At 42.3% G+C, this 24,516-nt stretch overlaps 1 protein-coding gene across 1 annotated transcript in view; it reads right to left on the reverse strand.

Moving 5' to 3' along the window:
- Positions 1 to 24,516, reverse strand: part of SLC5A1 (solute carrier family 5 member 1) — a 72,282-nt gene that overhangs the window by 6,139 nt on the left and 41,627 nt on the right. Inside the window, exons 7-12 of the mRNA XM_030219199.1 lie at positions 23,830 to 23,910; positions 17,009 to 17,241; positions 15,391 to 15,526; positions 9,165 to 9,272; positions 6,225 to 6,375; positions 1,792 to 1,960 (exon numbers count right to left, since the gene is read on the reverse strand). Coding sequence (XP_030075059.1) covers positions 1,792 to 1,960; positions 6,225 to 6,375; positions 9,165 to 9,272; positions 15,391 to 15,526; positions 17,009 to 17,241; positions 23,830 to 23,910 — 878 coding nt within the window. The remainder of the gene's footprint in view (positions 1 to 1,791; positions 1,961 to 6,224; positions 6,376 to 9,164; positions 9,273 to 15,390; positions 15,527 to 17,008; positions 17,242 to 23,829; positions 23,911 to 24,516) is intronic.

Consider the following 24,516-nt stretch of genomic DNA (forward strand, 5'->3'; position numbering starts at 1 on the left):
GTAAAGAGAAACCAAAATCAATTGACATAAAATTGGAGAAAATCTGAATCTTATTTCAGGGAGGGCCTCGAGACTGTTTTCCTGGGAATCACAGATAAGAGGATGGATGAAGTGGCAAAACAGAATGGCTGTTTCCTCGAGAATGACAAGACAGCTTTATGTTACACTAAAGGGCAATTCTATAACCAGGTGCCCATATTAATGTCCCTTTGCATACATAAATATACAGAACGTTAGCACTTATGCATATAAATATAGATAAACCCGCAAAAGTGCCAGCAGGGTGCCTAAGTTCTATGCTGTTACTGCATGCCTAAATGCCATAACATGTAAAAGGGGGATGTACATAGGGAGTGGAGCATGGGCAGGACATAGGTGGGGCTCCCACTTATATTCACAACTTACAGAATATGCCAGGTCTATGGCTGCTGCAGGTGCATAAACGTAATTCCTGCAGATACAGGTTATGCTAGTATTCTATAACAGAATCTGGGTAACATTAAATTATGTACCGTGGTATCTTTTATGCTTTGTGTATGTATTTTGTTACCTGCCTAGGTAATAGGCAGGCTATAAATGTTAAAATAAATAAATATGATGGCAGATAAAGAACTGTACAGTCCATCCAGTCTGCCCAACAAGATTAACTCACAGCATAAGGTATGATGCAATACTACATATGTATACTTGATCTTGATTTGTCCTTGCCATTTTGAAGGCACAGACCACAGAAGTCTACCCGGCATTGGCCTTGTTCTCCAACTACTGAAGTTGTCATCGAAGCCCCACTCCTGCCCATCCAAATCTGTCCAGCCACGATCAGGGCACAGACCGTAGAAATCTGCCTGGCACTGGCTTTGCTTCCCAATTGCCTGGAGTTGCCTTCTAATCACCACTGCTTGGTTCCATTCTTCCCATACAGGATTCCTTTGTGTTTATCCCACGCATTTTTCAATTCTGTTACTGTTTTCATCTTAGACTGCACAGCCCAGACGCTCATGCGAGAGATCTGGCTCACGCTTCAGAACAAAGGTCTTTTTTAAGACTCCTGATGTAGGCCCTTTGGCTGAAACACAACGTTGTGTCGAGTCAATATACTGATTAATAAAGTTTGGTTCATCTTCACTCTGGAACTCCTGGTTTTTTACCCACTGTTTTGTTGTATTGTGACTATCCGTGGGATTTCGTTGAGTTCTCCACGTTTGTGGATTCTCTACAGTTTTCATCTCTACCACCACCCATGGGAAGGCATTCCATGTATCTACCACCCTCTCTGTGAAAATGTACTTCCTGACATTATTTCTAAATTAATGTCCTCTAGTTCTACTGCCTTCCCATCTCTGGAAAAGGTTTGTTTGTATATTAATACCTTTTAAACATTTGAATGTCTGTATCATATCACCCCTGTTATAGACTAAGCTCTCACCGTGTGGCACTGGAGTGCTTAAATGGAGGTGTTCATGTATAGAATTGCCCTATAAATGATCATATTATTCACTTTTAGCCTGGTTTACTAATTCAACTGCAGATATGAAAAAGTGTGGTTATATCATTGTTCTGTGTGTATCCTGTGAGCTGTAAGGGTTGTCGAAATTAGTAGGTGTGAACAAAGGGTTATGTCAATCACACTGTTAAGAACGGAGGTATTCAAGCAGTCCTGCATGTTTTTGTCAGCAGTTTGTGAATCTGTGAGTAAAAGCATTATGCACACATTTAAAAAGAAAAGATTACGTGCACACCCAAAATGACAAAAACGATTCACCTTCAGCTCCCTTCTTCCACTGTACTCACCTGCTCATTCACTCGCTTGCAAAAAATCCCAAGTAAGAAGACAGAAGCGATAGGTGGCCCCAGGTAGCTAGTCACAGACTGCATATAGTCAAAGAGCTGTCCACTCTGAGCCGACTGGAGTATAGGAATCCAAGCAATGCTGATCCCAATCAGAACCAAAATAAATACCCTAAAATGCAAGCCATCAATTACATGTTAACAAATCAGTAATAAGTTACTAATCAAAGATCAACTAAACATCAATCGACAGCTATTTAGCAATAATTAGTAGCCAGTGGCTAATCTTCACCAATCTGCAAACAGTATCTTTCTGTTCCAACATTCAGCAGTCATCAATAGCAACTGTTCATTAATGTATCCTTAATATACATTAATCATCAATAATTAGAGTCTGATTTTATACTATACTTTCATACTAAATTATGCCCATGTGATAAGATAAGGTTTATGTATCTATATCACATTTCTTTAAAATAGTTTTGTAACATTTTTTATGGTAGCCGGGCTGTGAGAAATTTATAAAAAATTATATAAATCGTTGAACACTCAACAAACACATCAACAAATCATAAATAAACATTCAATATCCATGAATAAATTACAAAATTCAACAATCTTTTGACATTTAAGATGTGTCTTGTTATGAAATTGTGCAGACCTTCCCTCATCAATGTACATAAATAAGTAGCCAACAAACACTGGAAATTTTCATATAATCAGCTTACTGCAAATATGCTTTATGCATAAATGCATAAATGTTCCCCACGGTTCTCCCCAGAAATTATGAAATTATGAAAATCTCACATAGATGATGACAGGCTTAACTGTAAGAAACAAATGGCAATGTACCACCAGGCCTTAACAACAGCCAAAAAACAATATTTCTCTCAACACATGCAAGTTTAACCAAGCAACTATTTAAGGGGTCCTTTTACTAAGGCATGCTAACAGATTTAGCATGCACTAAATAACAAGATGTCCATAGGAATATAATGAACATCTTATCATTTAGCCTGCGCTAATCATTAGTGCGCACTAAATCTGTTAGCGCACCTTAGTAAAAGGACCCCTAAAATAGTAAACTGCTACTGCAAACCCCAAAACAGAACCAGACTTCCCAGTCACAACTAACCAGCCAACAAAATTAAAGGTCTCCACCATGACTTACAGACTGTCCCATCAAAGCTCCCACCAGCTAATAAAGAGAACACTTCCTCTTCCCCACCATGCACAGCTATCTGGGACTCATTCAATCAGGTCACAGAGGAAGCTCTTGAAAAAATCCTGAAAGGTCTATGGCCTACAATCTGCCCAGCAAAAATAGTACAATGAGCAAGCACATAGGCCTTATTGAAGGGGCTACTAAATTTTTAACTCCTCTCTTGTGACAGCTGCGAACAACACTAAAAAGAACTGTGGTGCGCCCCCTACTGAAAAGAGCTCACTTGACCAGGACAAGCTCGAAAACTACAGACCAGTCTCTAAAATTCCTTTCCTGGCAAAACTTATAGAACATTGTACAAAAGTAAAGAGGATGAAAGAGTATAAATAAAAAGGTCACAATAGATACCTCTCTCATACAAAGTGCAAAGTACTATTTAAACACTATAATCCTGTGGAGTACAAAACAGTATGAAAGGGAAAAAGCCTCAGCACCCATGCCTGCACCCGACAAACGATTACTGGGTAGAAAGGACTTTAACAGGGTCAAATCTCTTCATCAGCATAAAAAACCCTTTCATACAAAACATTGTTAAAACTCCACAGAGTATTCAATTTCAATGGATCCACTAAAAAATGTGGCAAACATAAGAAAAAAAGCAAGCACTTAGCTTTTACCTTAACTGAAGATTCAAAAGTGTGATACTTTGCACTTTGTATGAGAGAGGTATCTACTGTGACCTTTTGAACTTATAGAACAGACAGTCTGCATTCATCTCAACAACTGGTTAATTGAAAGTAATTGGCTAGACTCATGTCAATCTGGCTTCAGACCTGGTTACGGAACAGAGCCTGTTCTTGTGTCCCTTTTTGGATATCATTCTGCACAGAAACTATGACAAAGGATCTGCCTCGATACTAGTGTTGCTGGATTTCTCAGCAGCCTTCGACACTGTGGATCATAATACCATGCTTACAAGGCTGGCAGAAACAGGTACAGTATATATATGGTTGAAATCCTATTTGTCAGACAGACAACAATCAGTTCAGCAATAGCACATCATTACCTTGGGCACTAAACTGTGGGGTGCCACAAGGATCCACTCTGTCTCCCATTTTATTTATTATCTACCTCAAGCCTCTGGCTGAGCTACTTCGGTCAATGGACACAAATTTTTGTATCTATTCAGATGATGTACAACTACATATGAGGAAAGGCTAAAGGTGGTTAGGGCTCTTCAGCAGGGAAAAGAAACGACTGAGGGGGGATACAATTGAGGCCTACAAAATCCTGAGTGGTGTAAAAAGAGTAGAAATTATTCGATTTTTTTTTCTTTTTCATAAAGTACAAAGACTAGGAGACACTCAATGAAGTTACATGGAAATACTTTTAAAACATATAGGAGGAAATATTTTTTTCACTCAACAAATTAGTTAAGATCTGGAACTCTTTGCCAGAGGATATAGTAATAGCAGCTTAGCGTATCTGGGTTTAAAAAAAGGTTTGAACAAGTTTGTGGAGGAAAAGTCCATAGTCTGCTATTGAGATGGACATGGGGAAGCCTCTGTTCGCCCTGGGATTGGTAGCATGAAATGTTGCTACTATTTGGGTTTCTCCCAGCTATGTGTGACCTGGCTTGGCCACTGTTGGAAACAGGATTCTGGGCTAAATGGTCTGACCCAGTATGGCTATTCTTATGTTCTTACGTTTTTATGTTCTTACTCATACCCACTGAACCAGATCAACCCAAGCTTTAAGTAAACTACTGCCTGTCTAACTGAAACTCAGGAATAGGCAAATAACAACAAACTCTGCCTGAACCTAAGCAAAACAGAGATTCTTTGGGTACCCACACAAGTGGACAAATACCTGACTTCAAATACCTTTTGGGAAGTATGAACTCCCCCTAAAATCACAACTTAGGAATCATAAGAACATAAGAATAGCCATACTGGGTCAGACCAATGGTCCATCTAGTCCAGTATTCGGCTTCCAACAGTTGCCAATTCAGGTCACATGTACTTGACATAATCTCAACCAGGAACAAGATTCCAAGGACAAGCAGTGGCTTTCCCCATGTCTATCTCAATAGCAGACTATGAACGTTTCCTCTAGGAACTCAGCAGACTATGAACTTGGAACTCACCCAAACCTTTTTTAAACCCAGATACACTAATCATCGATACTGCACCTTCTGGCAATGAATTCTAGAGCCTAACTATTCACTGCATGAAAAAATACTTCTTCCTATTCATTTAAAAAGTAGCACCATGAAACTTCCTTCAGTATCCCTTAGTCTTTGTACTTTTTGAAAGAGTAAAAAATTGATTCACGTTTACCTGTTCTACACCATGCAAAAGCCTTATCAAGCGAAACACGTGCCAGTATGCAGCCCCGGTATTTAGTCTGACAAGACATCAAGACCATTTAAAAGCTAAGTAAAGATGACAGTTTGTCTAAGTAGTAAATGTAGAAGAGACTGAATATAAAAAAGTATTTAAAGATAATATAGCACAAATACATATAGCTATTTTATACCAAAGACTGATGACGAGAAAGGTGGGAAATATTCACCATAGGAGAACTGTTAATGGTGTACCGCCAGTAAACGGAGTACCACCTCTGATGGTCTGAAGATACCATATATGTGTGAATAATTATAACAGTAATCAAATACATAGTAGTATACAATATATAACATTCTGATTACTGAATAGATAATCAAAGTGGCACTGACTTGATACTTTTGTCAGTAACATTAGCGTGTGGCCATTAATTTGGAAAATGGAAAAATCGGCCATTCTCTGGCTCTGATAGAAATAGCTTTAGTGTGCGCGAAAGACCCGCAAAAGGGTGCGCTATGGACACTTTCTACCACAGCTTTGTAAAAGGAGCCCTATGTGGTTTGCGCCACATTAACTCTATCAAACTACCTAACCACACCATTACCTTGTATTTGTCAACACTGGAGTCTGCAAGTGCTGCTCTGGAACTATGTAAGCCACATTGAGCCTACAAATAGGTAGGAAAATGTGGGATACAAATGTAACAAATAAATAATAAATAAAATAAAGAAGAGGTACACACTTCATATAAGTCAGCTCTGTCGCTTCACTTCTAAACCAAGAGAGAGAGGTTCTTGTCTGTCACCCATAGAACTCTATAGAAAATGCACCATCTGTAGTGCATTAATGATCTGCATTTGCCTGGAAGTATATCATGGCTATAAGTGACTATAGAAGTTATTAGGTGGAATAAAATGTCTGGTTACCTTCCAGCTATCATGAGCTCTTTCTCAGATGCCTTTGATCGGACCTTGGTGTAAATGTCCATAGTGAAGAGGGTGCTGGCACTGTTAAAGATGGAGGTCAGGGAGCTCATTAAAGATGCCAACATGACCGAGAGCATCAGACCTCTCAGACCTAAAATTCAAACCATCAGCTATTAGTTCATCTTCTGATGGCTCCTGCTGATTCTCTTGATCGTAAATTCTAATGGTCATATACTCCAAACCATACACGATTCTTCTGGTGCCTTAATAGGTTTTCTACCTTATTATAGCTCCCATGAAAGCCAATAGGGGTGAATTTTTGATTAAAATTTTAATCACAATTAATTATGCAATTAAAAATATGTTGCTTGCTACACATTTTTTAAAAATAAAATATGTGTATATTTTGGCAGCATATATATCAGAAGCCATTTTACAAAAGTACACATTCAAAAGATGTTCAGCAGCTCTAGGGAACTTTGCATGTGTAAACAGCACTATTTACTCGTAGAAGTGGGGATTTTACTAGTTACATGAGCCTCCTGTTAAATGTGTGAGTAGTGGAATTTACAAAATTGCACATCTTAGAGGAGCCTATTAAGGGGTCAAGCTGGGTTTAAAAAAGGGTTGGACAAATTCCTGGAGGAAAAGTCCGTAAATCATCATTAAGGAAGACCTGGGAAAATCCACAGATTAACCCTGGGTCTTACTACTTTTTGGAGACTCTTCTAGGCAGTGGCATAGCTACGTGGGGCCACAGGAGCCCCCCAAATTTCCTCTGGGCCCCTGGTTTTGCTGGAGGGGGTCCCCAACCCCCACCAACTGAAGCCTTGTCCAGTACTGGTCTCCAGCGCTGCTGCGTTGCCTGCCCTGCTCTGTCTTCCCCTCATGTCCGGCACGCTCCTTTTAGAGAAACTGATCATGCTCAATTTCACTAAAAGGGGTGCGCAGGACGTGAGGGGAAAAGAGAGCAGGGCAGGCAATGTGGCGGCGCCGGAGACTGCTGGACAATGCTTCAGCTAGTGGGGGTTGGGGACCCCCGCCAGCCAAGGAATTTGTGGCAGTGGGTGGGGAGCAGCAGGGCGGCAGCAGGGGCGGCAGACAAAAACGTGCCCCCTCCCACCGTGAGGTCTGGCTACGCTCCTGCTTCTAGGTACTTGTGACTTGGACTGGCTACTGTTGGAAACAGGATACTTGACTAGATGGACCTTTGGTCTGACCCAGTATGGTAATTCATGTGTCCAAAACTCTAATCTTTGCATTTTCAGAGATATAAGCGCAATTCCCCACTCAATCACTCCTCCAAACCTCAGGTCCTAATGAGCGTTACCTCTGAGCAGATGTAACTGCTGATGGGGAAGCTATTTGAAAAATATGTGTATTGTCATTGTAAAATATGGAATACACAGATACTTTCCAAACTATTGAAATCTCTGCAGGCTGCCAGCCTGTGTGTATTAGTAGCTGTTGTATGTTGTAATATTGCTGCTTACACATGTCAATTGCACCTAACCCTTCTAGAATCACCTCCTAAGTGTGCTACTGCAACTTATCTTAACATATGGAAATAAAGTGCTGTATTCTTACAGTTACATGACATTATATTACACTAGAGTCTTATAGCTCGCAAGAGCCATAAAGTTCAATGCGGGTAACATTAACTAAGACGGAATATCAAACTATAATATCAAAAACATATCAGTTAAACAATTGATCTTAACTCCGAACCCTGAAAATATTTTTTTTATTTAAGAATGTCTTGAGTAATTTCCTAAACTGTTGGTAATCTGTCCATCTGATAAAGAGAGGGAGAGAATTCCAGCATAATGCTACGTGATAAACAAAAGAAGCTTGCAGTATTCTCTTAACTTTAACTCCTTGAACTGAAGGATATTGATTTCTAGTAGGTCTTAAAATATTTTGATTTAAGAAAAGAAAAATAGGCAGGGAGTTCTCTGTGCAAAGCCTTAAAAGTTAGATCAGCTACCTTAGGGCTCCTTTTACAAAGCCACGTTAGTGATTCCTGCACGCACGGCAAATGTGACGTAGCCCATTCAGTCCCTATGGGCTTTGTCTCATTTGCTGCGCCAGAATCGCTAGTGCGGCTTTGTAAAAGGAGCCCTTAAAATTGAAATCTTGCCTCTAGAGGCAGCCAAGGCAAGTGTAACAAAAGAGGTGTAATATCTTCATCCTTGTCAGCAGCAAATATTACTCACACTGCAGCATTCTGTACCTGTCTTGGAAAAAGGTGAACTTTAAGGTTTTGTAGGATGTTACTAAAGATACAGGGATCCTTTTACTAAGCTGTGGTAAGCACTATCCCGCAGTTTGGGGATCAGTGCGCACTACCCACAATAGAATTTATATTTTTTAGGTCTGGGGCGGAGAATAGATGTGTTCTGCGCTAATCAGTCAGCACAGCTATATCGTCATGCGCTAACCGATTAGCACGTGAGCCCTTACCATTTACAAAATAGGTGTCAGTAAGGACTCACAGACCATGCGCTAATGGGGAAATGAGTACATGGCTGTTAATAGAAAAAATAGAAAATGGGACAATTTTACCACTGCACTAAAGTGATCTCAGTGTGCGGGAAAGACCCGCGCTGGGGATAGTGCAGGCTACTTTTTAGTGCAGCTTGGTAAAAGGGTTCCATACTGTACAGGAGCTTTTAAAACTGCTTTGGTCCCTAATACACTGAACATCTGCAATGTATTCATTTAACGTTTTTTATACAGCATTTCACACTTCCTAAAGGAATCCACCCAAACTCGAGTCCAATATAAAAACACCAGAAACACAACAAAACCAAAGCATACATTTAATAAGCCAATGGGTCAGATATACTAATGTTTACCTCCTTCTTGCTTTATGAGATCATAATTCCAGAAAAAAAACAGATTAAGGATTGGACTTAGGCACAGGCATCAGTATCTTACCATCTGGCATTAAGTTCACCACCATTTTTGGATAGGCAAAATTTGTGCAACCAACTTCAGTGCCACAATACTCCTTGCACACGTCAGGTGCCACACATGCCACTTCGTCTGAAGAGGAAAGCACAAGTTAATAGGAGAAATCCTGAACATTTTCCCTGTACTAGGACACCACAGTTTGCAACAAATGATTTGCTCACATCTGTAAGGAACAATGCACTTCAGTCCTGCCCTGCAGCATTTCTATTACATTTTTGGTGTATATGTGGCTCGTTCAAATGGACTCAAGGCAGCTTACAACATTAAAGCACATTATCAAAGTACAACACCATATACATCAAGTACAGTAGTGTAAACTACAAAAGACAATAACTGTCCCCTCCTCACCCTTCTTTTTACAATGGGTCAAGGCTAGTAATCTTCAATACCATTTCTGCTGTTCTGCTGTTCCCCTACCCATCCCTGTTCGCTTCCAAAAGGGCTCTGTCCTTTCCTGGTTCTCTTCCTACCTCTCCCTCCGCACCTTTAGTGTTCACTCTGGTGGATCCTCTTCTACTTCTATCCCTCTGCCTGTCGGCATACCTCAGGGTTCTGTTCTTGGTCCCCTCCTCTTTTCTATCTACACTTCTTCATTAATCTCATCCCATGGCTTTTCCTACCATCTCTATGCTGATGACTCCCAAATCTACCTTTCTACCCCTGATATCTCACCTTGCATCCAAACCAAAGTTTCAGCGTGCTTGTCTGACATTGCTGTCTGGATGTCTCAACGCCACCTGATATTAAATATGACCAAAACCAAGCTTCTCATTTTCCCCCCCAAACCCACCTCCCCGCTCCCCCCGTTTTCTATTTCTGTTGATGGCTCTCTCATTCTCCCTGTCTCCTCAGCTCGAAACCTTGGGGTCATCTTTGACTCTTCTCTCTCCTTCTCTGCTCATATCCAGCAGATTGCCAAGACCTGTCCTTTCTTTCTTTACAACATCCGTAAAATCCGCCCCTTTCTTTCCGAGCACTCTACCAAAACCCTCATCCACACCCTTGTCACCTCTCGTTTAGACTACTGCAATCTGCTTTTTGCTGGCCTCCCACTTAGTCACCTCTCCCCTCTCCAGTCGGTTCAAAACTCTGCTGCCCGTCTCATCTTCCGCCAGGGTCGCTTTACTCATACTACCCCTCTCCTCAAGACCCTTCACTGGCTCCCTATCCGTTTTCGCATCCTGTTCAAACTTCTTCTACTAACCTATAAATGTACTCACTCTGCTGCTCCCCAGTATCTCTCCACACTCGTCCTTCCCTACACCCCTTCCCGTGCACTCCGCTCCATGGATAAATCCTTCTTATCTGTTCCCTTCTCCACTACTGCCAACTCCAGACTTCGCGCCTTCTGTCTCGCTGCACCCTACGCCTGGAATAAACTTCCTGAGCCCCTACGTCTTGCCCCATCCTTGGCCACCTTTAAATCTAGACTGAAAGCCCACCTCTTTAACATTGCTTTTGACTCGTAACCACTTGTAACCACTCGCCTCCACCTACCCTCCTCTCTTCCTTCCCGTTCACATTAATTGATTTGATTTGTTTACTTTATTTATTTTTTGTCTATTAGATTGTAAGCTCTTTGAGCAGGGACTGTCTTTCTTCTATGTTTGTGCAGCGCTGCGTATGCCTTGTAGCGCTATAGAAATGCTAAATAGTAGTAGTAGTAGTAGTAGTAATATCTCTCCCTTTGGGAGCGATGGCTCCCTCCCCCTGTACCCACAGCAGGCTGGCAATAAATGGCTCCAACTTCACAGATGGCACACATCTCTCCCCTAGCAAGACATGCAGGTCATATTCTAGCCATTTTCTCTGAGGGCAAGTAAGGTTTACAGTCTTCATAAGTGGCTGACATCATCTGATGGGACCCAGGCTTTCTATATTACTGTATAAACACGAGTTGGATTTTCCATAGTTGCCACTCAGTTCAACTTTTTCCTTGGAGCCCACCAGATATTACATTTCCTTCCCATTAGTTTTTTTTGTGGAAGTAGTATGTTTAAATGTGTTTTATTTTGCTGGGTCACCTCAGTTTAGTGTTTGTTTCTTTTAATGATCTCATGGTTAAGGTTTCCAAATGTTTCTGAGTTTCCTCAGCTTTTGGCTTGGCCACAAACTGCATCAACCACACTTTGTACTTTCCACTGTATTTGTGCATTTGCCACTTGTATCTCCTGTGTTGTGGAGTTGCCACTAGGCAGTCTAGGCTTTTGCCTAGAGCAGCAACATGTGGGGGCAATGGCACAACAGTAGAGTGGTACCTCATCTCCACTCCCCTTCCCTTTCCCCTTCCCCTGCTGCTGTTGCCCTACCTCATCCTGGCTGCTCTAAAGTTACTCAGAATCAGCATGGGATCTATCAGTAGAAGCCCACACTCAAGTGCTGTTGTGTCCTACCCTACCTGAAGCATTTCCTGTCAGGAGGAGAGCAGGACATGCCAACACTTGAGTGCGGACCTCTAATGAAAACAGGGGCGTAGCCAGACCTCACGGTGGGAGGGGGCCAGAGCCCGAGGTGTGGGGGGCAGATTTTAGTTTGCCGCCCACCACCTCGCTGCTCTCCCCGCTACCCTGCCGCACCCCCCCCCACCGCCCTGCTTCACCCCACAGCAGCAAATATCTTGGGGACCCCCACCAGCTAAAGACTTCTCCAGCGCCAGTCTCCATATTCCCTGCCCTGCTCTCTCTTCTTTCTGTTGTCCTGTACGCTCCTTTAAGTGAAACTGAGCGTGGTCAATTTCACTGAGGAGCGTGCAGGATGTCAGGAGAAAGAGAGAGCAGGGCAGGGAATGCAGTGGTGCTGGAGACTGGCACTGGACAAGGCTTCAGCTGGCGGGGGTCCCCAAGGTATTTGCTGCTGTGGGGTGAAGCAGGGCGGTGGGGGGGGGGTGCGGCAGGGTAGCGGGGAGAGCAGCGAGGTGGTGGGCGGCAAACTAAAATCTGCCCCCCACACCTCGGGCTCTGGCCCCCTCCCACCGTGAGGTCTGGCTACGCCCCTGTTTTCAGGGGCCCAGATAAAATTTTGGGGGGCCCAGGCCCCCATGGCCCCACCTAGCTACACCACTGACTGAAAGGTCCCGTGTCAGCACTGAGTATCTTTGGAGATGCTGGGAAGAGGTAGGGCAACAGTGGTAGTAGCAGAGAAAAGAGAATTTGGGTGAGGGAAATGCTGGACATGGGGCCAGGATAGGGAAAGAGAGATTAGATGATGGACATGGAAGAGGGGGTTAGGGAGGGAAAGAAGAGATGCTGGACTGGGGTACGGAGAGGAAGGGGAGATGCTGTCCACCTGGAAGGAGGTAGAGTGGGGAAAAGAGATTGTCAATTACCTTGGGGAGAGGAAGGATGGGGAGATGCTGAACTATGGGAGGCCTTGAGTCATTTGCTGGTGTTGCCTAGAGTGTCAGATACATTTGAGCCAGCTCTGCTGTAGGACCTTATGATGTACTATGGCTTTCAGGTCATTTATTTAAGGCAGGAAGTAGTGATCTTTTGTCAGTGTGACAGTTGTTTCTATATATTATCAAGTTCAGAGATAGGGAGAGTACTAATTGTTATGGATGTTGTGACAGTGTACAGGATGTTATCAGCACTCTCTCACAAAGCTACATTAAAGGGTATGGCCCAGGCAAACCAGAGCAGGGAGGGCATGATGCAGGCAAAGAGATAAAAACTCTGAGCCCAGGCAGAACAGGGAAGTCCAGGATAGACAAGAGCAGCCCTCTACCAGCTGCCTGCTTTCACCACATATTTTTAAGCAGCAGAAGCCTAATTCACATAGACCTTGTGAACTGCTACTCCTTGACCTTGATTAACCTGGATCCCTGTCAGAGACAAGGGCTGCAGGAAGATTATTAAATGAACTTTAAGAGACTTTTGCTCTTAGTTCATCCAGTCTGTGAAGGAAACAGGCTTTACCCACTTGTGAATATAAATCCAAGTGTTTTTGCTTTACTTTCACCACTCTGAAGGACCGTGCTTGTTGGGGCTCTGTGCCACACCCTCTCCCATGCTGCTACAGATTTAATAAGTAAACCTTTATTTACAGATCTCCTGTACTTTAGAGTTGTTGTTCGACAGCAATGCCAAATATTTTATAACAGATAACCTGTCCATATTGATATGACTTTGCCTTTTTATGAAAAAATAAAGATAAAGTTATAAGAAATTGGCAGCACATCACTGATTCAGAGCATATGGTTTGTAACATTTTATATGTATACCCGAGTTTGATTTGTCCCTGCCTTTCTCACCACCTAATCTCCGCTAAGATTCCATAGATCCATTCCTTCTAAACAGGATTCCTTTGTGTTTATCCAACGCATGTTTGAATTCCATTACCGTTTTCATCTCCACCACCTCCCGCGGGAGGGCATTCCACATATCCACCACCCTCTCCGTGAAAAAATACTTCCTGACATTACTCCTGAGTCTGCCCCCCTTCAACCTCAATTCATGTCCTCTAGTTCTACCACCTTCCCGTCTCCGGAAAAGGTTCATTTGCAGATTAATACCTTTCAAATATTTGAACATCTGTATCATGTCACCCCTGTTTCTCCTTTCCTCCAAGGTACAGTGGTGGAAATAAGTATTTGATCCCTTGCTGATTTTGTAAGTTTGCCCACTGACAAAGACATGAGCAGCCCATAATTGAAGGGTAGGTTATTGGTAACAGTGAGAGATAGCACATCACAAATTAAATCCGGAAAATCACATTGTGGAAAGTATATGAATTTATTTGCATTCTGCAGAGGGAAATAAGTATTTGATCCCCCACCAACCAGTAAGAGATCTGGCCCCTACAGACCAGGTAGATGCTCCAAATCAACTCGTTACCTGCATGACAGACAGCTGTCGGCAATGGTCACCTGTATGAAAGACACCTGTCCACAGACTCAGTGAATCAGTCAGACTCTAACCTCTACAAAATGGCCAAGAGCAAGGAGCTGTCTAAGGATGTCAGGGACAAGATCATACACCTGCACAAGGCTGGAATGGGCTACAAAACCATCAGTAAGACGCTGGGCGAGAAGGAGACAACTGTTGGTGCCATAGTAAGAAAATGGAAGAAGTACAAAATGACTGTCAATCGACAAAGATCTGGGGCTCCACGCAAAATCTCACCTCGTGGGGTATCCTTGATCATGAGGAAGGTTAGAAATCAGCCTACAACTACAAGGGGGGAACTTGTCAATGATCTCAAGGCAGCTGGGACCACTGTCACCACGAAAACCATTGGTAACACATTACGACATAACGGATTGCAATCCTGCAGTGCCCGCAAGGTCCCCCTGCTCCGGAAGGCACATGTGACGGCCCGTCTGAAGTTTGCCAGTGAACACCTGGATGATGCCGAGAGTGATTGGGAGAAGGTGCTGTGGTCAGATGAGACAAAAATTGAGCTCTTTGGCATGAACTCAACTCGCCGTGTTTGGAGGAAGAGAAATGCTGCCTATGACCCAAAGAACACCGTCCCCACTGTCAAGCATGGAGGTGGAAATGTTATGTTTTGGGGGTGTTTCTCTGCTAAGGGCACAGGACTACTGCACCGCATCAATGGGAGAATGGATGGGGCCATGTACCGTACAATTCTGAGTGACAACCTCCTTCCCTCCGCCAGGGCCTTAAAAATGGGTCGTGGCTGGGTCTTCCAGCACGACAATGACCCAAAACATACAGCCAAGGCAACAAAGGAGTGGCTCAGGAAGAAGCACATTAGGGTCATGGAGTGGCCTAGCCAGTCACCAGACCTTAATCCCATTGAAAACTTATGGAGGGAGCTGAAGCTGCGAGTTGCCAAGCGACAGCCCAGAACTTTTAATGATTTAGAGATGATCTGCAAAGAGGAGTGGACCAAAATTCCTCCTGACATGTGTGCAAACCTCATCATCAACTACAGAAGACGTCTGACCGCTGTGCTTGCCAACAAGGGTTTTGCCACCAAGTATTAGGTCTTGTTTGCCAGAGGGATTAAATACTTATTTCCCTCTGCAGAATGCAAATAAATTCATATACTTTCCACAATGTGATTTTCCGGATTTAATTTGTGATGTGCTATCTCTCACTGTTACCAATAACCTACCCTTCAATTATGGGCTGCTCATGTCTTTGTCAGTGGGCAAACTTACAAAATCAGCAAGGGATCAAATACTTATTTCCACCACTGTATACATGTTCAGGTTGGCCAAACTCACTTGTATAAAGAATGCGACTGATCATCCCAGGGAAAACCATCAGGAACATGGGCAGCAGCTTCAGATATCCACACAAGATGCATCCTGCTTTCACATGGGACATGTTCTTAGCTGAGAGGCAACGTTGCACAATAACCTGTCAAGAAGACATGATAAAGGCAATGACTCATCCAGATCCCACTCTTACAAGCCTGGTTGTAGACATGCCAGGTTTCACTCATTAGGAGTATGTCACACTTGTCTGACGGCTTTCTCACTCTTTAAGCCCTCTTCTTACTTATTAAAACCTGAGTGTACTGATCGCTGTTTTCATGTGAGAAAAACCAAAGAGAAGAAAAGCCAAGTGGCCCCACCAGTAGGAAGAAATCTGAGCACACCTTCCTGCATAATTTGTCTCCTCCGCAGTGGCGTCTCTAGACAGAAATATTTAGGGTGGCAACAGGGAGGCAAACTAAGATATGATGTCTTATATTGCTATACATAAGAAGCCTCCTCCTCAAGCTAGTTTCAGCTACCAGGTAAAAACCACTGTGTTGCACGGTCTGGATTCTCTAAATGACTGGACAGAATCTTGATATGTTTATGTTTATTTAAATATTTTGATATATTGCCTTTGCTTAAAAAGGTTAAAGTGGTTTACAATCAACAAATAAAAACTACACACAAACAAGAACGTTAAGAAAAGAATTCCATTAAAATAAGAAAGAATAGGTAAAGCACTCATGAACAAAAACAATAATCGCAAAGTAACACACAGCAGAAGCATTCATCAATAAGCCAACAAAGCGTCCAGTATTCCTAAACAGGGGAAGAGGTGCTCTCATACCAACACACAACACAATCATTCATTATTAAACCAGCAAAACATCCATCTGAGGGCCCACAGGGCCAGCCTCATCCTAACAAGCTGCAACTCCAGAGAAAGCTAGTTGAAAAAATGTGTCTTAAGCAGTATTTTAAATTTTGCCAGGGACATTTCCAATCTATTAATTGTAGGTAAATTATTCCAAAGGGATGGGGACAAAAAGAAAAAAGCATACGAACTGGTAGACTCATAGTGAGCAAACTTAGGAGAGGAGACCACCAACCGATGAGAATCAAGAGAGCGCAATGGACCTTGAAATGTATATAATGTGAAACTTATACATATAATGTTAGCCACTGAGAGGAGGACAATATGCAGAAAAGAGAATTCCTTTGAAAATTGATTCCTACTGGCTTCACTCTGTCTAAATCCTTTTAGAGCCAAAGATAAGCAAATATTATTTTAAGCTGTACTGCAGTACCATACTTACATTTTTCAGACACACTATCTGAAAAATGTAACTTTCTGGTCTTCAGTCTCACTCTGTGGGATGTGTCACTCTTGGCTTCCCTGTGGACACCCAAGAGCCTTGAATCCCATTCCCATTACATGTCCAGGAGCCTTGTATTCCCTCTCATTACAGGCTATGGACAACCAAGAACCTTGTACATCCTCCTTTTAGAAACTCTGGAAACTCAGGAGCCCTCTATGTCCTTTGTGTACAAAGTTTACAACCACTGGACAGCTAGCAGCTATGTATTCCCTCTTTTACAGGTTCTGCTGCACACCTGTGGCCATCTAGATATGCATTACCTGATCTGTGCACCAGTACCATGTGGCAAGGATGGTCAAACCGAAGACTACGCCAGGCCAGGGCATGTCTCCTGTAATGGGATCTCGGAACAGGTGGAAGGAGTCTGGCCGTGGTGTATAACATTTAGCATCAATAGATACAGTCTCATTTCCTTGAATATAGGTGGTTACATTTGGAATGGCATTCATGTATTTTTCCATGAACGCATTGTAGCCACCCACTTTATTAAAGGCTGAAAAAAATAAACAGAAGAATCAGCAGTCATTACTTAAAACCTCAAAGTGTTTTTCCTGTAAAGAAGCAAAATAGCATTGGAAGGTGACCGTAATGGACAGAAAAATCCCTTTTACATAAAACACACGCAGGCCCATTTTAGATGGATGCATTCATTCTGATTTCTACATTCTAAGTCATGATATGTAAAGTTCCAGTTAGGGTTACACTATGTCCTCTATTTGGACGTCTTCAGATATATCCACCAGGATTTTTAATTTTTAGGAAAATATTCTCTTTTTCTTTTATGTGCCTTTAACCAACACACCTAACCACATAATGAGAGAAACCATCTCTGGCCTATACGTCCGTCTAGACACATGGGGGAACTAAAGGGAGAGAAAAGCATTGCTGATCTCCTCTCTGTTTCCCTGCTGGCGGAATCTGTCAAAGGAATTTTGTTTGTGTAGCACAATTTTAAGCAGATGTCATGCTAAGATATCTCAGAAGCCAGCCAAAGTTGCTGAGGGATCTTCGCTCTTCTAGTAAGTAAGTTTGGGCTCAGACTCAGTCAAACTCAAATCCGGAAGTTCTTGAAAAGCAGATTATTGTCTACTGCTGTATTGTAAGTAACTCGCTGTTTGATGTGTGTTCATTAACTAAAAGCTACAATTAAATATTTCTCTAGCAAATGTAGCCACCATTTTTATTTTTTCTGTTCTCTTTTTTGTCTGTGCAAGTATGGCAACCTTAGTTCCAGTAGTATTTTAGAAAAGGATCTGCCCAGATAGAGCCTTTTCAAACATCTGTGCAGAAGTGCATGTGTATGTGATGGCGGATGAACTAGGAACATCCAATTACAATCATAATGTGTAAAACTCAGCCACTTACATATGTAACATAGTATTTCAGAACTTACAAGTGTAAGTGTCGGCACTTACACATGTATTGGGTCATGAATTTCATATACTGCCTTTCTGTGGTACAACCAAAGTGGTTTACATATTATATACAGATACCTTCTCTGTCCCTAGTGGGCTCACAATCTGTTTTTGTTGTACCTGGGACAATGGAGGGTTAAGTGACTTGCCCAGGGTCACAAGGAGCTGCAGTGAGAATTGAATCTGGTTCCCCTGGTTATCAGCTCACTGCATTAACCATTAGGCCACGCCTCCACTGTCATTGTGGAAACCTATACCTGTGAATGTTCCTAATTAACTACAAGGGCCGGCGTTAGGAGTGGGCAAACAAGACAATTGCCTTGGGCTCCCATGTCACTGGGGGCCCCAAACCTGCCTGAGGTCAAAAGAGGGACAATCTGCAGGTGAGCTTTGGGGCCCCTCCCTAGCATTCGCCCTGGGCCCCATCATATGTAGTACCATCCCTAACTAAGGGATCTTTTTACTAAGGCGCGCCGAAAAATGACCTGCGCTGGTGTAGACGTGTGTATTGGATGCGCGCAGGTCCATTTTTCAGCGCTCCTGCTTTAAAAGGCTTATTTTGGGGGGCCAAAAATGGATGCGCGGCAAAATAGAAAAAATTGGTGCACGTCCACTTTGGGCCTGAGACCTTATCATCACCCATTGACCTAGCAGTAAGGTCTCACACGTTAATCAGGTGGTAATGGTCTACACACGGTAGCCGGGCAGTAGTTCAAAATTGACATGCCTGTGCAGCTTAGTAAAAGGGCCCCTAAGAGACCACGATTTTTATTTTGTTTCAATATAGAGTGGGAAATAAACAATAGGTGATTAATGAGGATACCTCCTTCAATCCTTTCTGTGTAAGGCTTGGTGAAACAAGCACTTGTTAAAAACCTACACATGCCAGAGAGCAGCTGTAAATCCCAACATTGATATATTGGGATATATAGAAGGCTGCAAGTGGCATGACCACATCACACCCTTCCTGCGAAAGCAAGACTGGCTACCAGTATCTTACAGGGCTAAATTTAAAACTTTTATTTTTGATTTTCAAGGTCCTCAGACAAAATGGGCCAGAGTACTTAAAGAATAAGTTAGCCCTTTACACAACTTTGAGACCTCTAAGGTCCTCTCAAGGATCATCACTATCTGTACCCTCGTCAAAAGAAATTGTACAATGTGATACCCGCCAGTGAGCCTTCTCAGGAGTAGCCCCCGTGCTCTGGAATTTACTCCCAGAGGGGCTACATGCAACTTGAGACTACCTTTACTTCAGGAAGCAGGTGAAAGCCTGGCTCTTCTCCCAAGCCTTTAATACATAGGGTGACTGACTATACACTCATTCTGCACCTGGACTACCTTGCTACACACACTGTAACTTAGATCAGTTCCTTATCTCTTGCTTAACTATACAAAGAACTTGCCTTGAGTTTAGCTAACCATCAAATTATCCAAACTGACTCTGTACCACGCATCTTGTTCCCATCACATATCTGCTCTTAGTCCCTCAGCTTTATGGTAAACCTTATTGTAGAAAATCTTTAGCATCTTATCTACGTTAATTGAATGTTCTAATGCATTCTTATTAGGTGTATCATTAGTATTATGCTAATATTGTATTATATCTCTGGTATTTGAATTCCAGTGCTGTTAAATGTGTATATTTTTGATACTGTTTCATGGCAGTTCTATTATTTATTTATTTATTTATTTGTTACATTTGTACCCCACATTTTCCCACCTATTTGCAGGCTCAATGTGGCTTACATGGTACCGTGAAGGCGATCGCCAACTCCGGTAGAGAACAAATACAAAGTGATGTTATAGTCGGATAAGGTTCATATGTTACAATCGCATTGGGAATCGCAGAGAATAGTTATATAGTGTTCATTACGAGCTTTGGTTTGGTTGTGTTGCAGGGTTCAGGCACTTAAGTTGGGTTGGTAGGGTATGCCTTTCCGAACAGGTAGGTCTTTAGTAATTTCGGAAGTTAAAGGTGGTCGTACGTTGTTTTCACAGCTTTTGGTAATGCATTCCATAATTGTTTGCTTATGTAGGAGAAGCTGGATGCATAAGTTGACTTGTATTTGAGTCCTTTACAGCTTGGGTAGTGGAGATTTAAGTATGTTTGTGCTGATCTGACTGTGTTTCTGGTTGATAGGTCTATGAGGTCAGTCATGTATCCCGGTGCTTCGCCATAGATAATTTTATGGACCAGGGGTGCAAATTTTGAAAGCAATACATTCTTTGATTGGGAGCCCGTTGCTTTTTTTCTCAGAGGGGTTTGGCGCTTTCGAATCGTGTTTTTCCGAATATGTCTGGCTGCTGTGTTTTGAGCGGTCTGAAGTTTTTTTTATGAGTTGCTCTTTGCATCCCGCTTAGATTCCATTGCAGTAGTCAGCATGGCGTAGTACCATAGATTGTATCAGGTTGCGAAATGTTTCCCTCGGGAAGAATGGTTTCCACATTTACTGTTTGAGTTTCCACATTTACTGTTTTCAAGTTTACCTCATTTATTGAATTTAATTTATTCTTGGCTATTTTACAATTGTTATTGTGTTAACAAAATTGTAAGTTTTATGTTAAACTGTACCTGCTATAGACCATCTTGGGTGAATCTGTTCATAAAGGTTAATAAATCCCAATAAATAAATAAATAAATAAATAAATAAGTATAAGTGCATTCCCCTTCTGAAATGGAGAATACATATGTAGATTTTGGTTCTGCCCAAGTTCTATCCAAACCACACCTACCTCCAATCTACACATAGTGCAGATATATATTTGTTAAAACCAGCTTTCTACAATTGAGTTTTACATGTGTATGTGATAAACATATGTAAATGTTGGCATTTACAAATATGGATTTATATGGTGCAAGTTAGACACCCTACTGAAGATTCACCCCCAAATGTGCTATTCACTGGAATCTGTCTTCTGCTTCATCCAAATTTCTGCTGCATGACCTTCTTGAACGCTCCCTTCTGCAATCTTATGACACTATCCAGCTCATTTTCGGGAGATGGCCGGCGATCTCTCAAAAGCGGCGAAATCGGTATAATCGAAAGGTGACCATCGCCGCTTTCCCGTCACCGAGCCGGTGAAAGTTCAAGGGGGCATGTCGGTGGCATAGCGAAGGCGGAACATGGGCAGGCATGGGTGTTGCTACCAGATGGCCGGCTTCAGCGCATAATGGAAAAACCAAAAGCGGCGTTAATGATTATTTCGCCGCTTTTACTTGGTCCTTTTATTTTCACGACCAAGCCTCAAAAAAGTGACCCAACTCACCAGATGACCACCGGAGGGAATGGGGGATGACCTCCCCGTACTCCCCCAGTGGTCACGAACCCCCTCCCACACTAAAAATAAAATAAAAACCTTTTTTGACAGCCTGTATGCCAGCCTCAAATGTCATACCCAGCTCCATGACAGCACTATGCAGTTTTTAGTGGGTGCAGTGCACTTCAGGCAGGCGGACCCAGGCCCATCCCCCCTACCTGTTACACTTGTGGTGGTAAGTGTTGAGCCCTCTAACCCCCCCCCCCCCAAACCCACTCTACCCACATGTAAGTGCCCTCTTCATCCATAAGGGCTATGGTAGTGGTGTAGAGTTCTGGGGAGTGGGTTTTAGGGGGGATTTGGGGGGCTTAGCACCCAAGGTAAGGGAGCTATGCACCTGGGAGCTATTTTTTTTTTAATTTTTAGATGTGCCCCCTAGGTTGCCCGGTTGGTGTTCTGGCATGTCAGGGGGACCAGTGCACTACAAATGCTGGCTCCTCCCATGACCAAATGCCTTGGATTTAGCTGGGGTTGAGATGGCCGCTTTTAGTTTCCATTATCGCTGAAAAACAAAAGCGGCCATCTCAAACCCGGCAAACTCTGGCATTTGGCCGGTCCAAACCGTATTATCAAAAGAAAAGATGGCCGGCCATTTTTTTCGATAATACGGTTCCGGCCAGCTGTTTGCGGCGCCGCCAAAAGAGATCGCGGCAATCTATTTCGCCGGTGCCATTCGATTATTCCTTCTATGGTAGCAATTTCAGAAGCTATATTCACATTGTGGACATCCTGAAACCAGTATTTGGATGCCCAAAGTGCAGGAACATCCAGATTCCAATTTTACAATGATGAGTTAGAGCCATCAGAACATCAGAATGTCCAAATGGCAAGGAGTTGTGTATGGGTGTGTTTTGGGTGGGACTAGGGAGTCATTCATTATTACAGCAGGGGACCGAATGTGTATATCTGTAAAAATGGATATTGGTATCTAGACCGCCTTTATGAACAGGTTTACTCAAGGTGGTGTATAGCAGGTCCAGTTTAACATAAAACTTACAATTTTGTTAACATCATAACTACTACTACTACTATTAAACATTTCTATAGCGCTACTAGACTTGCGCAGCGCTGTACAAATTAACATGAAAAGACAGTCCCTGCTCAACAGAGCTTACAATCTAAATTGGACAGACGAACAGACAGCTAGGAGTGGGGAAATTGCAGTAGTAGGGGTGATAAGTGAGGGTGTTGAGTAAGAGAGTCATGATTAGGAGTTGAAACAATAACATAACAATAGTAAAATGACCAAATATAAACATAAATACAATAAATTAGGTAAATTTGGAACTATGATGTCAGTACAATGCAAACAATACCATAATAGACAGCATGGAAGAATATTAAAATATTCAGAGATATGCGAGTCATATTCATACATTTTCAGCATAATACCAATGAAACACCTAAATAAGCAAACAACAGAGCATTCAAATAATATAGATATGATGTTAATACTTTTCTATCTACCTGAGGAGCCAAGTGCAGATATATAGATGGGGACAAGATGGGTAGTACAGAGTCAACTGGAATAAATAGATGGGTGTCGAAACTCAAGGCAAAATCTTTGTACAGTTAAACAAGATATGAGAAACTGGTCTAAGTTACAGGGTTTGCAGTTTTGTGTTTTTTTTTTATTTTTAGATGCGGTGACCAGACTTGCACACAGTATTCGAGGTGTGGTCACACCATGGAGTGATTCAAAGGCTTTATATTATTTTTGTTTTCCATTCCTTTCCTATTAATTCCTAATATTCTATATGCTTTCTTAGTCACCACTGCACACTGATCCTGGCAATTCAAGCAGAAATAACAAGTCATTTTAGGGGTTGTTTACTAAAGTTTAGCTCGAGTTATAAGCAGCAGGGCCCATAGGAATAAAATGGGCCCTGCTGCACATAACTCGAGCTAAGCTTTAGTAAACAGGGGGGTTTATTAGAATGGAGGGCAGTGTCATTTGACCATTATTTTATCCTGGAATTCAGGGTAATTTTGTAAACCATGAAACTGCATGTCTGTATGAGGGTGCATGTGTCCCCCAATAACTTTTGCATTTACATCCCTGTTTACTAAGCTGTGCTAGCAGCTGCCATGCGCTTATGCCGATACAACCCATTCACTTTGAATGGGCTGGGTCAGCATTGCGGTGCGGCTAAGTAAACAAAGGGGTTAATGTACTATCCACACCAAATATTCGGGGCATGTCTTGGGGTTCTAAGGAGAAGTATTTATTTCATTTCATATACAGATATGTACACGTTCTGAAAAATGGGCTCCATGGCGCAAACTTTTGACAAATGCAGAGATTTTTTTCCTGTAGTGAAGGTCTAGTCTGAAACACTACTTACCGAATCCCATAAGAATAAATGATCCCACCAGCATGATAAAAGTCTGCAGGGTGTCGGTATAAATCACAGCAGCAAGACCCCCTAAGGGAAACAAGAAACAAAGATAACAGTGCATGCTCTTTATACACAGATATCCAAATGTCTCTCCTCACCTCTCACTCCCTTATCTTGTTTTCTCTCCTTTCCTTCTCATTATACACTTTCTCTTTTCTTTTTCCTGCCCCTCCCCCATTTCTCATATTCCTTACATTTCATTTTTTTTAATTATTTGACAATAAGAAGACCTTAAAAAGCAGAGGCCATGTCACATAGGGCCAGATTCTATATATGGCGCCTGAAAACTTCACGCGGGACAAATTTCCGCCTAAGCGTACTCTATAAGCAGCCCCTAGATTTAGGTGTGGTATATAGAATACACTTAGGACCCTGTTTACAAAGGTGCACAAGTGGTTTTAGAGCACATTAAAAATTAGTGCGTAATAACTGTGTAGATGCCCACAGGAATATTATGGGCATCTACACGGGCAGAATGTACTAATTTTTAGTGTGCACTAAAAATGATAGCACACCTTTGTAAACAGGGCCCTTAGTTGATATCACAGCGCCTATAAATACATGCATCTATTTACACCAAGGAAAGCATGGCATAAATACCGCCACGTAGATTTAGGCGCAGAGGGACATATT

The sequence above is a fragment of the Microcaecilia unicolor genome, chromosome 11, assembly GCF_901765095.1.
Source record: "Microcaecilia unicolor chromosome 11, aMicUni1.1, whole genome shotgun sequence".
Classification (NCBI taxonomy): Eukaryota; Metazoa; Chordata; class Amphibia; order Gymnophiona; family Siphonopidae; genus Microcaecilia; species Microcaecilia unicolor.